Source organism: Phacochoerus africanus, chromosome 13 (assembly GCF_016906955.1).
Source record: "Phacochoerus africanus isolate WHEZ1 chromosome 13, ROS_Pafr_v1, whole genome shotgun sequence".
In the NCBI taxonomy this organism is placed as follows: Eukaryota; Metazoa; Chordata; class Mammalia; order Artiodactyla; family Suidae; genus Phacochoerus; species Phacochoerus africanus.
In genome coordinates this window covers 70,694,687-70,710,831 of record NC_062556.1, presented here as the reverse complement: position 1 = coordinate 70,710,831, position 16,145 = coordinate 70,694,687, and the positions used below count along the sequence as shown (strand labels likewise).

General features: G+C 43.7%; 1 protein-coding gene across 2 annotated transcripts; it reads left to right on the top strand.

Annotated features, from left to right (window-relative positions):
- The first annotated feature begins 296 nt into the window (after positions 1–296).
- Positions 297–15,792, top strand: POGLUT2 (protein O-glucosyltransferase 2). 2 transcript variants are annotated; one of them, XM_047756063.1, is made up of 10 exons: positions 297–795; positions 2,655–2,860; positions 6,130–6,335; positions 6,534–6,611; positions 8,893–9,065; positions 9,186–9,423; positions 10,217–10,426; positions 11,270–11,359; positions 12,920–13,027; positions 15,563–15,792. In XM_047756063.1, exons 1-10 carry the CDS (start codon positions 614–616, stop codon positions 15,578–15,580), a joined length of 1,509 nt encoding a protein of 502 aa, XP_047612019.1. In that variant the 5' UTR covers positions 297–613; the 3' UTR covers positions 15,581–15,792. The 2 variants fall into 2 exon arrangements, with proteins under 2 accessions (XP_047612019.1, XP_047612018.1); XM_047756062.1 differs by lacking the exon at positions 15,563–15,792 and having other exon boundaries at positions 317–795; positions 12,920–13,475.
- Positions 15,793–16,145: the final 353 nt, after the last annotated feature.

Here is a 16,145-nt window from a genome sequence, read left to right as displayed (position 1 = left end):
AGATATGACGACAATTTAAAACAAAACAAAACAAAACCTTAGCTGCTCCTCCAGACCCACGCGCCCTCTATTAAGCGTCTACTATTGATCTGTCCGCTGAAAGCGGGGACCGCAAAGTAAATAAATGAGTGAGAGATGGTCAAATCTGGCAGGATTTCCGCCAGTTTGTCGCGAACTACACGTCCCAGGAAGCACTGGCCCCGGGACGCGTGTCCCTTCCGCCATCCACTTGGAGGAGGCTTTACTCAGCCCCGGCCGACGCGCGGGCCAATCCCATCGCTTTGCACCTTGGGCTGGAACCTGAGATGGGTTCGCCCCCAACGATGCTCCAATTACGGGAGCAACGCAAGTTTGTCATTGTCCCGAGAAAGCGGAGCAGCGTGATTCTTGCCCATTTCAGCAGAACTGCTGGCATCCTTCAGCCGGTGGAGCCAGCGCTCCTGTTGTGATCTTTCCAGGGAGACCCACGACCCTGCCCAGCACAGCAAAAAGACCCTCTTGGAGCCGCGACCGCTGCCCGGATCGGCTGACTTGCCCCTGCCCCAGCCGCGGCTGGTTCCGTACACCTCTTCCACTTCATTCATCTGTGGATGATTTTGAGTCCATCTTGTAAATGTTTAGCATTTTGCTGCTTTACTGCTTCTTTCTGGGGACAGTTCCAGCACTGGCCGAGACCGGCGGAGAGAGGCGAGTGAGCCCGGAGAAGAGCGAAATATGGGGCCCCGGGCTCAAAGCGGCTGTCGTCCTTCCCGCGCGCTATTTCTATATTCAGGCGGTGGACACATCAGGAAATAAGTAAGTCGAGCATTGGCTCCCTGTCTGTTTTTGGAATGCATTTAAAACTTACGGTTTCTCCATTCAAGTTTTTTCCGCGCAAGAACTCGTTTCTCTACAGCAGTTTAAAATCCAGGTTATTTGGGTGCTGTTCACATCTAGTAAAATTTTCCCCGTCCCAGTCAATTTTTCTCTGTAGCTTTGGAAATGATATTGAATTAGCCTTTCTCCTGGCTGTTTTGATAGGGCTTCCCACGTGACTGGGGAAGAAACCCTTGCACTTTGCTGGAAGTACTCCTTCTAATTACCTGTGTATAAACTGTTATAAAGAATTTAAACTCAGTTATTAAGAAACTGGTTGGTTTCACTTTTCTCTGGTGCTCCCTCTGTTTTCAGGCAGACCTCTCTAGGTAAGTGTGTTTTGAAACTCCAAAATTAAAGCACTATTTGAAACTTTGGGGTTGAGGGGGGAAAGCAACAAAATATGAATTTCCTATATCTTTGTTACAACTTAATTTCATTCCATTAAATTCAACAATTAAAATGATACTTAAAACGTATTTATAGAAAGATACTTAAAACGTATTTCTAGAATTCACATTGGAAATGATTGTCTTTATCCATGGATGCTGTGTATATTTTGTAGGAAAATCTTGAGAATAGGTTTTGCAAAGAAAAGGAAGGTTATACATTTTGTCACTTGGTTATAAATATTACGATTGGGGAAATTAAATACCATAGTAATCTTTTTTAAAAATTATTTCCCCAATACAATTTTTTTTCTACTGAAGAGCATGGTGACCCAGTTACACATACATGTATACATTCTTTTTTCTCATATTGTCATGCTCCCGCATAAGTGACTAGACAGAGTTCCCAGTGCTACACAGCAGGATCTCATTGCTAATCCATTCCAAAGGCAATAGTTTGCATCTGTTAACCCCAAGCTCCCAATCCTCCCCCCTTGGCAACCACAAGTCTATTCTCCAAGTCCATGATTTTCATTTGTGCCTTATATTAGATTCCAGATATAAGAGATATCATATAAATACCATATTAATCTTAACAACACACATTCAAAAAAGCCTTTTTTACAGCATCATTTATATGATATACTACCTACTAGCTTTTGCCCATGGCTGAGCATGATTTATAAATACTGATTTTTAAAAATCACATTGAGAGTGATTATTCAGAAAGTCGTTATCTTTTGAGGAACCATTTGACAACAACTTTCCAGATGTGATGGGCGTGAAATTAAAAGTAGGTTGATTAAACTATTTTTATATATGAAATGCATATGTTCTATGTTTACATGGATTAGTAGTCTTAACATATTTCCTTGCCATTTTCTAAAACTGTGCGATGTTGTCTTGGCCATTGTCATCCTCTTTTTTTTTTTTTTTTTAATCTCTGATCCATCCTATTCATTCTGTTACTAAAAGCATCAGGAAAAAGAAACAAGCATATAACAAACTGTTCTCCTAACGAGGGAGAATGTGGAGAACAGTCAAGTTCATGGACGAGAGGACATAATTGGTGTATGTTGTTTCTTAAAATAATCTTTTTAAAATTTTTTTTCATTAAAATACATTTGATGGGAGTTCCTGTCGTGGCTTAGCAGTAACGAACCCAGTAAGTATCCATGAGGACTCGGGTTCAATCCCTTGCCTCGCTCAGTGGGTTGAGGATCTGGCCTTGCTGTGAACTGCCGTGTAGGCTGGCAGCTGTAGCTCTGATTCAACTCCTAGCCTGGGTACTTCCACATGCCATGGTGCAGCCTTAAAAAGACAAAATAAAATAATGTTGATTTACAATGTGGTGTCAATTTCTGCTCTACTTAAAATAATCTTTAAATCTCACTGTTCTTCCCATCACAGATTCACAACTTCTCCGGGTGAGAAAGTGTTCCAGATTAAAATCTCAGCACCAGATGAGCAGTTCACTAGAGTTGGGGTCCAGGTTTTAGATCGAAAGGATGGGTCCTTCATAGTAAGATACAGAATGTATGCCAGCTACAAAAATCTGAAGGTAGAAGTTAAATTCCAAGGTCAACATGTGGCCAAATCTCCATATATTTTAAAAGGTACTTTGGAATATTATTTTTCTTTTTTTAATTTTTTTATTTTTTCCATTATAGTTGATTTTGGAGCATACTTTTAAAACAAATTGTGTTTGTGTACAATGGTACATGTCATTCAATCAACAGAAACAACTTGGCGTGATATTTTTTTTTTCACTGAAAGAAAAAAAATAGACATTTCCTATTTGAAAAATAAATTGAGAGTCCTGGTAAAAGAGATTTGAATGCAAGATTTGAATGGAAATTATAGTTTGGAAAGAACACACTGATAGAGAATTTGCTCCTTGAAGATACAACATGGGCAAAAGCAAATGGGCTCTATATATGGTCATGGATGGCACTTTCTTTCTTCCCCCCACCCCACACCCGCCCCAAGGCTAGGGATGAAACCCACGCCACAGCTGTAACCAGAGCCACAGCAGTGACAGCGCTGGATCCTTAACCTGCTGAGCCACAAGGGAACTCTGATGGCACTTTTTTTTTCTTTTGCAATTTTTTTATTACTCAATGAATTTATTACATTTATAGTTGTACAGTGACCATCCCACAACCCAAGCGCATCCCCCCATCCCCTGAACTGTCTCCTTTGGAAACCATAAGTTTTTCAAAGTCTGTGAGTCACTATCTGTTCTGCAAAGAAGTTCATTCTGACCTTTTTTCAGATTCCACATGTCAGTGAAAGCATTTGATGTTGGTGTCTCATTGTATGGCTGACTTCACTTAGCATGATAATTTCTAGGTCCATCCATGTTGCTAAAAATGCCTATTTCCTTCCTTTTAATGGCTGAGTAATATTCCATTGGGTATATGTATCACAACTTCTTGATCCACTCCTCTGTCGATGGGCAGTTAGGTTTTTTCCATGTCTTGGCTATTGCATATAGTGCTGCAATGAACATTGGAGTACATGTGTCTTTGCGAGTCATGGTTTTCTCTGGGTAGATGCCCGGGAGTGGGACTGCTGGATCAAATGGTAGTTCTATGTTTAGTTTTCTGAGGAATCTCCATACTGTTTTCCACAGTGGTTGCACCAGTTTACAATCCCACCAACAGTGTAATGGGGTTCCTTTTTCTCCACACCCTCCCCAGCACTTACTGTTTGTAGACTTTTTGAGGATGGCCATTCTGGCTGGTGTAAGGTGGTACCTCATCGTGGTTTTGATTTGCATTTCTCTCATAGTGAGTGATGTTGAACATCTTTTCATGTGGTTTTTGGCCATCCGTATGTCTTCTTTGAAGAATTGTTTAGATCCTCTGCCCATTTTTTGATGGGGTTATTTGGGTTTTTTTGGTGTTGAGGTGCAGAAGCTGCAGAAATTTTGCAGATTAATCCCTTGTCAGTCAATTCATTTGCAAAGATTTTCTCCCATTCTGTGGGTTGTCTTTTCGTTTTGTTTAGGGTTTCCTTTGCTGTGCAGAAACTTTCAAGTTTAATTAGGTCCCATTTGTTTATTTTTGTTTTTACTGTCATTACTCTAAGAGGTGGATCTGAGAAGATGTTGCTGTCGTTTGTGTTGGAGAGTGTTTGGCCTGTGTTTTCTTCTAAGAGTTTTATAGTATCTGGCCTTATCTAGGTCTTTAATCCATTTTGAGTTTATTTTTGTGTATGGTGTTAGGGAGTGTTCTAATTTCATTCTTTTCCATGTGGCTGTCCAGTTTTCCCAGCACCACTTATGAACAGGCTGTCTTTTCTGGCACTTTCTTAATTAGAGATATTTGACTTGAGTAACTGAAGTGTGATTGAAATTTCTTCAGTCACTTCAGGAAGAGAGAGAGCTTGATGGAGAGAGGAGAAATTGACTGTGGGGTTTTTTTGTCTTTATTTCAAAGCTTTTTTCCAGAGAAGTTCTCTAATGTTTTCTGATAGAGGATGAGAGTACAGCTTTCTTACCTAGAGCTTATCATTCCTGCTTAGCAGAGACAGTCCCCTAAAATATCAGAGAAGCAGTATGTATACAGACACACAAATCTTCCTTATCCCCCTGCTCCAAGAAAAGCAAACATTTTTCTAGAAAGTGTCTAGGTTTCTTTCCCACACTCCACCAGGACACACAATACCATATAACCTGCTAGATACCCCATTATCTGCCACTGCCTGGGACAGGTGACAATCTGAGAATTGTAGAAATAAAGGACAGTAAAATCTCAATTCAAATTCTAGATTATGTTAGTGTTATTTCTATATACATGTAATTACCTCATTTTAATATTAATGAAATGGGTGTTTTGAGGATTTCTTTGCTTCTTTATATATATATATACATATATATATATTTTTTTTTTGTCTTTTTTGTCTTTTCTAGGGCTGATCCCGCAGCAAATGGAAGTTCTCAGGCAAGGGGTCTAATCAGAGCTGTAGCCGCTGGTCTACACCACAGCCACATCAACGCAGGATCCAAGCCGCATCTGCGACCTACACCATAGCTCACGCAACGCCGGATCCTTAACCCACTGAGCAAGGCCAGGATCAAACCCGCAACCTCATGGTTCCTAGTCGGATTCGTTAACCACTGTGCCACGACAGGAACTCCTATAATTATTTTTTTTAAATACCAGGGCGTTCCCTTTGGGGTGCTTCGGAAACGAATCAGACTAGAATCCATGATGTGGATTCAGTCCCTGGCCCCGCTCAGTTGGTTGGGGATCTGGCATTGCTGTGAGCTGTGGTGTGGGCCCGCAGCTTCAGCTCCCATTCGACCTCTAGCCTGGGAACCTCCATAAGCCATGGGCGTGGCCCTAAAAAGCCAAAAAATAAATAAAATATGTATTAAAAAAATAGCAAGCATAGAGGGGTGCTTTATTTACTTGTATTGTCATTGATGATTTGCCCATTGAGAAAAGTACCTTAGCCACTTTAAAACCTCATTTGTGTAATAGACCATTGCACTATCAGTTTCTTAACACCTCTGTCTTACATTAAAACAGATACTCTCCTCTGATATCCTTCTGCCAATGTCTGGTTACTCTAAGTACACAAAACATAAAGATTAATGGACTATGGTAGCCACTTAGAGCCATTGGCTTTCTTTTGCACTTGGGCCACATGGGCCCAGCTGTGAAAATATCATAAGACATAACTGTAAAGAGCCATCAGAACAGACTTACTAGTGATACCCCAGGGTGACAAAAATGCTTTTCTCTTGAAGATATTTTCTCCATCAAGTGACCTCCTCCATCTAACTGGGCAAAGTTTGTGAAGTCTCATTATGGAGATATGTTACATGTTTCCAGTGCTAAACTAAATGATTGCTGTGTACTTTGTGCGTAATTAGGGCCGGTTTACCATGAGAATTGTGACTGTCCCTTGGAAGACACGGCAGCCTGGCTCCGCGAGATGAGCTGCCCAGAAACCATCCCTCAGATTCAGAGAGATCTGGCACAGTTCCCTAGTGTCGATCCAGAAAAGATTGCCACAGAAATCCCAAAACGATTCGGACAAAGGCAGAGCTTATGTCATTATACCTTGAAGGACAACAAGGTACTGTTCACCCCGGAGGCTGGTTTGTTTGTCTTGAGGGGGGGGGGCGGCGGCTTTTTTTTTAGACCATTTGGCTATAACTAGCTACCTAGTTTTATTAAAAATCCTTCTGGGATCACTGTGGTGAAGTTTTATCTCAGTGAAGTCTGCTGGCCAGTACTGTTAGACTTCCAGAATAAGCACTCCCTTCTCTTCTAGGTTTATATCAAGACTCATGGTGAACATGTAGGTTTTAGGATTTTCATGGATGCCATACTGCTGTCTCTGACTAGAAAAGTAAGTATTTCTTTTCTCTGATCTATCATAGACAATGTCTGCCCAGGTTGTACAATGTAACTTTTCAAAATAAAAATAATAACACTATCAGGGTGTTCTAGTCTGGAGCCTTAAGTACTAGAATATCATTCTGAAATTTTATGTCACATAGGATACCTGTATTGGTTTCCTAGGGTTATTGTTACAAAGTATTTTAACCTAGGTGACTTAAAAATGACAAATTTGGGGAGTTCCCGTCGTGGCGCAGTGGTTAACGAATCCGACTAGGAACCAGGAGGTTGCGGGTTCGGTCCCTGCCCTTGCTCAGTGGGTTAACGATCCGGCGTTGCCGTGAGCTGTGGTGTAGGTTGCAGACGCGGCTCGGATCCCGCGTTGCTGTGGCTCTCGCGTAGGCCGGTGGCTACAGCTCTGATTCAACCCCTAGCCTGGGAACCTCCATATGCCGCGGGAGCGGCCCAAGAAATAGCAAAAAGACGAAAAAAAAAAATGACAAATTTGGAGTTCCTGTCATGGCTTATCAGTAACGAACCCAACTAGTATCCATGAGGTTACTCAGTGGGTTAAGGATCCAGCATTGCCATGAGCTGTCATGTAGGTTGCAGACATGGCTCAGATCCCAAATTGCTGTGGCTTTGGTGTAGACCAGAATTTGCAGCTCCAATTCCACTCTAAGCCTGGGAACCTCCATGTACTGCAGGTGCAGCTCTGAAAAGCCAAAAAAAAAAAAAAAAAGACATTATTCTCTGGCGATTCTGGAGGCTAGAAGTCTGAAATCAAAGTGTCAGCAGAGCCATGCTCCCTCCAAAACCTATAGGGGAGACTCCTTTCTTGGCTCTGCCTATTATCTGGGGTACGCAGCAATCCTTGGCACTCCTGAGCCGTAGCTGCCTCACTCCGCTATGTCGTCACATGGCGTTATCCCTGTGCCTGGGTGTCTTTCCATCTTCACCTGTTCCCAGGAGGGCACCAGTCATACTGCATTAAGGGCCTCCTGCTCCAGAATGATGTCATCTTAACTAATTACATCTGCACTGCCCCTATTTCCAGATAAGGTCATTCTGAGATTCTGGGGTGTAGGACTTCAGCACCCTTGTGGGCAGAGGGTACATGCACCCCATAACAATATGTTCTAGAGGAAAAATACCATACCATGAAACTGTTTTGGTCCTACATCTATTTTGAGCCTGAAGAAGACTTACCATATGCTGGCTCTTATTCCTTGGTATAATGTACTTTATCAGAGCTCCGGTGGAGTAGCCGGCAGTAATAGTATGATGGCTGGTATGAAAGACTCTATCGCTGGAGTTCCCTGGTAGCCTAGCGGTTAAGGATCTGACATGGTCACTGCTGTGGCGCGGGTGTCATCCCTGGCCTGGGAACTTCCACGTGCCGAGAGTATGGCCGAAAAATAAGTTCATAAAAATTTTAAAAGAAAATGAAAGAAGAAAAACATCCTTCTAACCATCACATAATCTGTGTGATGAAATTACTCGCAGGCAATAACACTACCTTTCTTCTCAAGGTTGCAGAGCGTTTACAGTGAATTAATTCTGAACCCAGGTAATTACGTCATAGGAGCATTCTGCTTCCTTCAAGCTAAAATGTCAGGGTGCTGGCACGTATCTCTGGTTCATCTGTCATCAATCCGTGGGAAAATATGACTCTCAGGACCCTCTTTCCTCAGGATGCTTCTCCGACTGACACAATGCAGTTCTTGCCTTCAAAAATATTATCTCCTGCCCCAAAAAAGTTAAAAAGGAGTTCCCTGCCAGCTCAGTGGATTAAGGATCTGGTGCTATCTCTGCTGTGGCATGGGTTTGATCCCTGGAAATTTCTGCATGCTGCAGGCGTGGCCCAAGACACATTAAATATATGTTTTACAGATACCACAAATATTTTCCTGTGGCTACATAAAATGTAGCATTGCCATGAGCTGTGGTGTAGGTTGCAGACTCAGCTGGGATCCCAAATTGCTGTGGCTGTGGCGTAGGCCAGCGTCTGCAGCTCCAATTTGACCCCTGGCCTGGGAACTTCCATATGTCCCATGTGCAGCCCTTTAAAAAAAAAAAAAGAGAGAGAGAGAGAGTAAAAGTATCCTCCCTCAGACGGAGCTTGTAAGGGTTCTTTAGCTCTTGGTAAGGAAGTGTTCAGGCCCAGGGCCCATTCTTCTGTGTCCAAGAAAGACGGGGTGGCCCAGCCTGCCTTTCCCAAAGCCCTGCTAAGGAGAAAGAATTATCCAATATAAGGAACGTGGAACGAGCTCTTGGCTTTCTCTTCCTAGGTGAAGATGCCCGACGTGGAGTTTTTTGTTAATTTGGGAGACTGGCCTTTGGAAAAGAAGAAATCTGGTTCCCACATCCATCCGATCTTTTCCTGGTGTGGCTCCACGGATTCCAAGGATATCGTGATGCCTACCTACGACCTGACCGACTCTGTTCTCGAAACCATGGGCCGGTGAGAGACGGGTCGCAGATGATCCAGTGCCTCAGTTTCCTTTCTTGCTGAGTTCTTTCCCGACAGCCTTTGTGATGCAATGGTTTGGGAGAAGAATTGATGACACTTTCTGTTTTCCAGAGTAAGTCTGGATATGCTGTCCGTGCAAGCCAACACGGGCCCTCCCTGGGAAAGCAAAAACTCCACCGCTGTCTGGAGGGGGCGAGACAGCAGAAAAGAGAGACTCGAGCTGGTGAAACTCAGCCGAAAACACCCGGAGCTCATCGATGCTGCTTTCACCAACTTTTTCTTCTTTAAACACGACGAGAGCCTGTATGGTCCCATCGTGAAACACATTTCATTTTTTGATTTCTTCAAGGTATGACATCATTTGCGGCCAATCCTTTGTGTTTTTCCAAATACCTTCATTTGCAGGAGGGAAATGAAGGTCTATATATTTACCGGGGGCGGGGAAGAGGTGAGCACAAAATGTAATGAACCTCAAAGCCTGTGGCCCCGAGACTGGTTGGGCGACCTGGGTTGTACTTAGTACCTGAACCTGATGTTAAATATGCATCTGGGGGAGTTCCCGTTGTGGCGCAGCATTAACGAACCCAACTAGTATCCATGAGGATGCGGGTTTGATCCCTGGCCTCGCTCAGTGGGTTAAGGATCCAGCATTTCCATGAGCTGTGGTGCAGCTCGCAGACGTGGCTCGGATCCCGAGTTGCTGTGGCTGTGGTGGAGGCTGGCAGCTGCAACCCCTAGCCTGGGATGCAACCCCTAGCCTGGGAACTTCCATATGCTGCAGGTGTGGCCCTAAAAAGACCAAATATATATATATATATGTATATACGGTTAACACAGCATAGAATACACCATTGATAGAGTAGTAAAGGGCTTACAGAGTCATGGTAAATCTTTCTGTGGGTTGCAGCCTTAGGACATTAGCCTTGTGGTTCTTTTTGGAAATTTGGAAGAACGTCAACACACCCCCTTGAGCGCTAGGCTATTATAGAATAGCACTTTCTAAGTGGTGGAGGCCAAGGGCGAAATCTGGCCAGAATGTATCTGAGGACGGTGAGGTCTGATGTGTGGAAGGAGGAGACAAGCAAAGAGAGTGGGGAAGGGAAACCTAACGGGGCTTCTTCTACTTGACTGCTCTCTTGCAGCATAAGTACCAGATAAACGTCGACGGCACGGTTGCAGCCTACCGCCTGCCCTACCTGCTGGTTGGTGACAGTGTGGTGCTAAAGCAGGACTCCATCTACTATGAACACTTTTATAATGAGCTGCAGCCCTGGAAACACTACATTCCTGTTCGAAGCAACCTGAGCGACCTCCTGGAAAAACTGAAGTGGGCAAAAGATCACGATGAAGAGGTAAGGTCAGTCTCTTTGTGCCCCGCAATCGTGGGTTCATTTTCAAGGTCTTGTGCCTGGCCACGTTCACGATGCATGGCTACCGACTCTCACCTGTAAAGGGGAAGCCACCTCCTCGTGGATGGCACAGATTCCTTCAGGATAAACCCACGCTTTGTGGCTTGGATTAACGATCCACTCTGCACAGGACACGAAAAGCTCAACCTTGGCCTTAACTGTGCTCTCTCTTTTAGTTAGTTTTCTCTGAGCCCCGAGCACGGCCGCACCTTCGCTAGCATGCAAATTAGGATGGCCAGCCTGGCAGGAAGAAAACCTAACCAGGCTGTGGATTCAAATGAGGAATTGCATGAAATAAGCTAATTGTCCGCTGCAAACTGTTAAGGCAGTGCCCTAAGCTTCATCTTGCGTTTACTTTGCAAAGTCCTTGTTACCTCATGTATTATATGCCTTTTCTCTCGAAGACAGGCTAATTCCAGAAGGCCCAATATGACTTCTCAAATTTTCAAGTTTTAAAAGCCTCCCCTTATATATTCAGTATCCAGTGCTGAAGCATAAAGGAAAAGAATCTGGAAAAAAAATGTGGATATATGTATAACTGAATCATTTTGCGGTCAGCAGAAATGAACACAACATTATAAATTACCTATACTTCCAAAAATTCAAAAACCAAAACCCTCCCTTTAATTTGAGTAAAAACATGCTCTGTGCAATGTTCCCTTTACCACGTTAGACTCCCCCAAAGTTATCTTTCCTTCTCTTGTCTCACTAAATGTACTCTGAGCATCAGTTAGCATACACCTGCATAGGAAAAAATGTTTCTTAAAGGATTTTTTTCCCCCATAGGCAAAGAAGATAGCAAAAACAGGACAAGAATTTGCGAGAAATAATCTCATGGGTGACGACATATTCTGTTATTATTTTAAACTTTTCCAGGTCAGTATTTTCTAAGAAAATAGACATACGGCTTGTTATTGGTCGTGTTAGCAGCAAATAATGTTCCACTTAATTTCCAAAAGTATATTAACTACAGTTTCCACCATGGCACAGTGGGTTAAGAATCTGACTGCAGCAGCTCAGTTATCTGCAGAGGCATGGGTTCAATCCCAAGTCCAGTGCGGTGGGTTAAAGGATGTAGCTACACAGCTGTGGCACAGGTTGAAGCTGCAGCTTCAATTCAGTCCCTGCCCTGGGAACTTCCATAGGCTGTGGGTGAGGCCATTCAAAAAAATTTTTTAATTTTTTAAAAATAAGAGTATATTAACTAAGGAGATCTATGTATACCTCTGTAGGCAAACTCAAGGAAGAATATTACATCATTATGGAAAAAGTAGAAAGCCAAAGATTTAGCTAATGGAGAATGCTGCAACATTAAGAGAAAAGTATTAATGTTAGAACTATGTGGTATGTGGATAAGAAACTGGCCTCCGATCCTGCAGAATTAAGTGCCTGGATTCCTATTTCCTCTTTGTGCAATGCTGCCTTACCATTTTTTTTTTTGTCTGTACAGTGTAAAGTACATTTGGACCTGCTGTGCTGTGGTCCAAACATTTACACTGTTGCGCTATAGGTCATGGACCTCCATGAGCCATGACTTTTCTTGGAAATTATTTCCAAGGACCTACCCATTTAGGGACTATGATCAAAGCATATCTTGGAGTTCTCGTCGTGGCTCAGTGGTTAATGAACCTGATTAGCATCCCTGAGGACTTGGGTTCAATCCCTAGCTTCGTTCAGTGGGTTAGGGATCCTGCGTTGCTGTGGCTGTGGTGTAGGCCGGCAGCTGTAGCTCCAATTCGACCCCTAGCTTAGGAACCTCCATATGCCTCGGGTGCAGGCCTAAAAAGCAAAAAGCAAAAAAAAAAAAAAAAAAAAGATTATCTTTTATCTCAGAATTGCAGATCTTGGGTCCCATTTCTCTGCTACAGAACAAAATTGGTCATTTCTGGTCCTTCCCCATTTATAACCTCTCCTAGGAGATGGTGCAGTATGTAAACTAAGGAAGGGGCTGGGGTGGGGGGGGGTTCCTCTCTGAATTTCTGAAGATCTGAGGGGTAGCGTTCATTCATTCACCTCGCATATGCTAAGAGCACAAGCGCCTCACCCAGAGCTTAGGACGGAGCAAGCACCCGATGAAGATGTGCCTGAGGTTGTGCAAGCTGTGGTGGGTCTGGCAGAAAGTCTGTCCTCAGATCTCAGTCTAGGGAAGATGGTGAACGCAGTTCAAAAGAAATAAAAAAAAAAAAAATGCAAGTCATAATAATGAAGGGTAGAATAAAGAGTGTGGTCCCTTGGAAATGGACAGCCAATGCCTAAAGGACAGCCTCTCAGAAGCTCTCCTGTTGGGGTGTTTAATGGGAGTGTGGAGGACTTTGCCTGTCATAACTCGACACGTGGCTTAAATGGACCCTGTTCTTGTGCACTCCAGTGTATCAAATTTGGTAAGTGTGCCTGAAGCGTTACATAAGACATGCTTTTGTACTGTCGCCTGTGCAGGAATATGCCAATTTACAAGTGAGTGAGCCCCAGATCCGAGAGGGCATGGAGCGGGTGCAGCCGCAGACCGAGGACGACCTCTTCCCTTGCGCATGCCACAGGAAGAAGGTAACCCGCACTGGCCCTCTGGCCATGTCAGCGTCAGAACTAAGGGCGACCCATGTCCTCCTTCATCCCTTTCCTGCTACCTGATTTCCTCCGGGAGCCTCCAGGCAGTTCATTCTAGCAGAGGCAGACATAGCAGGTACCGACAAGGCAAAAGACAGGCGGTAAGATGCAGTCATGTGAGAAGACGTGGGAGCTCCCAGCAAAACAGAGGGAAGCCTTTTCTACTGTGAGAATTCAGATCACATGGCATTTGAATAGATGTGTACAGTTTGAAAAGTATTTTCACATGTATCCTCTAATGGCCTGTGAGACGATTTCTGCAAAGTTAATCACCACAATATAAAGATAGCAAAATATATAACCATGACTATTCGTGTTAACAGATGATTCATTTAAAAGCAATCTCAGGAGTTCCCGAGTGGCTCAGCAGTAATGAACCCAACTGTTTCTATGAGGATGCACGTTCAATCCTTGGCCTCGCTCAGTGGGTTAAGGATCCAACGTTGCCATGAGCTGTGCTGTAGGTCACAGATGCAGCTCTAATCTGGCGTGGCTGTGGCTGTGGTACAGGCTGGCAGCTGCAGCTCTGATTCGACCCCTAGCCTGGGAACTTCCATAGGCCATGGGTGCAGCCCTAAAAAAAAATTTTAGAAAGACAATAAAATAAAACAAAAATAATCTCTGTTTATCCCACTGCACACTGATTTCATTTATAAAAGGCGGATTCACATATGGACTTGGCAGACTAAAGATAGGACTTCAGCAGTCAGCCAGTAAATGCCTGCCTTTTACAGTTAACAGCACCAGCCCAAAGAAGAATTTAGCTCACAGTCCTCAATCTGGATTATAGCAAAGCAAGAACCAAAAAACCAATGTAGCATCTTTAAATCGTGTGCGTGGTTGTGTAGAAAGAGAGTGTGGCAGGGGACGCTTGTTGTGATTATAGTTGTTTTTTACCTGAGGAAGTACATATTGCATAGAATTTCATTTTATTATATATATAACTTTTATGTAAAAATATTAGTGGAGTTCCCGTCGTGGCGCAGTGGTTAACAAATCCGACTAGGAACCATGAGGTTGCGGATTCAGTCCCTGCCCTTGCTCAGTGGGTTAAGGATCCAGCGTTGCCATGAGCTGTGGTGTAGGTTGCAGACGCGGCTTGGATCCTGCGTTGCTGTGGCTCTGGCGTAGGCTGGCAGCTACAGCTCCGATTCGACCCCTAGCCTGGGAACCTCCATATGCCGGGGGAGTGGCCCAAGAAATGGCAAAAAGACAAAAAATAAATAAATAAATAAAAAATAAAAATAAAAATATTAGTATGTTATATACAAAGTTATATATAACATATATAACTTAGTAACAAAATATAACAAAAATACTATAGTATTTTTTTTCTTTTTTGTCTTTTTAGGGCCTCACCTGCAGCATATGGAGGTTCCCAGGCTAGGGGTTGAATTAGAACTGCAGCTGCCAGCCTACGTCACAGCCATAGCAACATGGGATCCGAGCCATGTCTGTGACCTACAGCACAGCTCACGGCAACACTGGATCCTTAACCCACTCAGCGAGGCCAGGGATCGAACCTGTGTCCTCATGAATACCATTCAGATTCGTTTCCACTGAGCCATGACAGGAACTCCTAGCTTGACAGTATTTTAAGCACCAGCGTTGTGTCTCTGAGTGGGCAAAACCAAAACTGTAGCATTGGCACCAAAGATGAGAAGGCAGATTTGGTAATTATTACGTCTGCTTCTTGAGGCGCACGCGGGTTGGGGGGGCCGGATTTAAAAAGAATAAGGTGACTTCCAGGCCCTTGATATGATCAAACTAGCTCATCTACACTCACTGATGATTGAATATTGGGGAATTTTGCACGGGGATAGCCTGGAACCCCCCTGGTGGGAATATTTACACCATGACAACAGCACATGCTACAAATCAGTTTTGTCTTGCTGCTGTTTTTTTGTGTTGGTTTTTGGAGAACTGATTTGCACCTAACCCGCCCTCAGAAGGGGTTACATCGTCACATTAACTTCTCTCATGGCTCCAAGGCCATAAAAGCAGGGAAAGCCAGTGAAAAAGAGAAGTTGCCAGAATGGAAAGGTGCCCATGGAGCTCGCGATTTGAAATCAGAATGCTTCCAACGGCTCCCGGAGAAACCGCGCAGCTCCCTTCACTCTCATTCGTGTTTTATCTCTAAGTGACTTGGAGGGGTGCCAAATGATTCCCCTGACTCGTGGAAGTTGGGGACCCCTTTCTTCCCCTCATTTTCTACCCTAGCCCTTCACTGATACCCTTCATAGCATGAGCCTTTTGCCGTAAGACAGACTCTTAGACATTCAGGATCCCCATCAATGTGACTTTACCCCAAGGTGATTCCCGTAACAGCCCTGGGCCCTGGAAGCCTGTAGCAACAATGTGGCTTTTTTTCACCTCTTTTCTCTTTAGGGGAAAAGGATTAATAGACTAATGTAAGCCTTCTTGCCTCCTAGTAGACTCCTTGAGAGCGCAAAATATTCTGTTTCTTAATTGCAGACCAAAGATGAACTCTGATGTGCAAAATGCCTTCCCTTCAAATAATGGTGCTCTGAAAACTCGTCTTCACTGAAAAGCAGCCTGTCTTTTAAATACCAAGTCCAAGGACAATATAAAATCTGCTCTGTGATTATTCTGGATTATGAAGACATGTTTCTTCTGCAGTATTCCCATGACTGTCCTTTGACGCACATTTTTAGAATTTTATAATAAAATCACTTTTATTTTAAGGGCCTGTGGTGTGCCAGTCGTTAGCTGTGTTGGGACCATGAAGCAGTAAAAAGAGGACGTGTGGGCCCTGGACTCAGTATGAAGCATCACAGAAGCTGCCACCTCCCCAGACAGGTGGTTTACATGACAAAGCGGTCAACTCCGCTCTTGTTTACACTATTATTTTGGATAATCAGTCACTCACAGCCAAGTCTGATTCTAACCAGTACATCTTACAAGGCCTTTCATAACTTGCCCTCTGCCTGTATCTTTTAGCAAATCTCTCACCGCTTCCTAAGATGTAGCTTCTGGTCCAGCAAAACCAGTCCCTCCCTGTTCCTTCTGTGCCCTGGTCCTTCCTTCTCTGCTGATG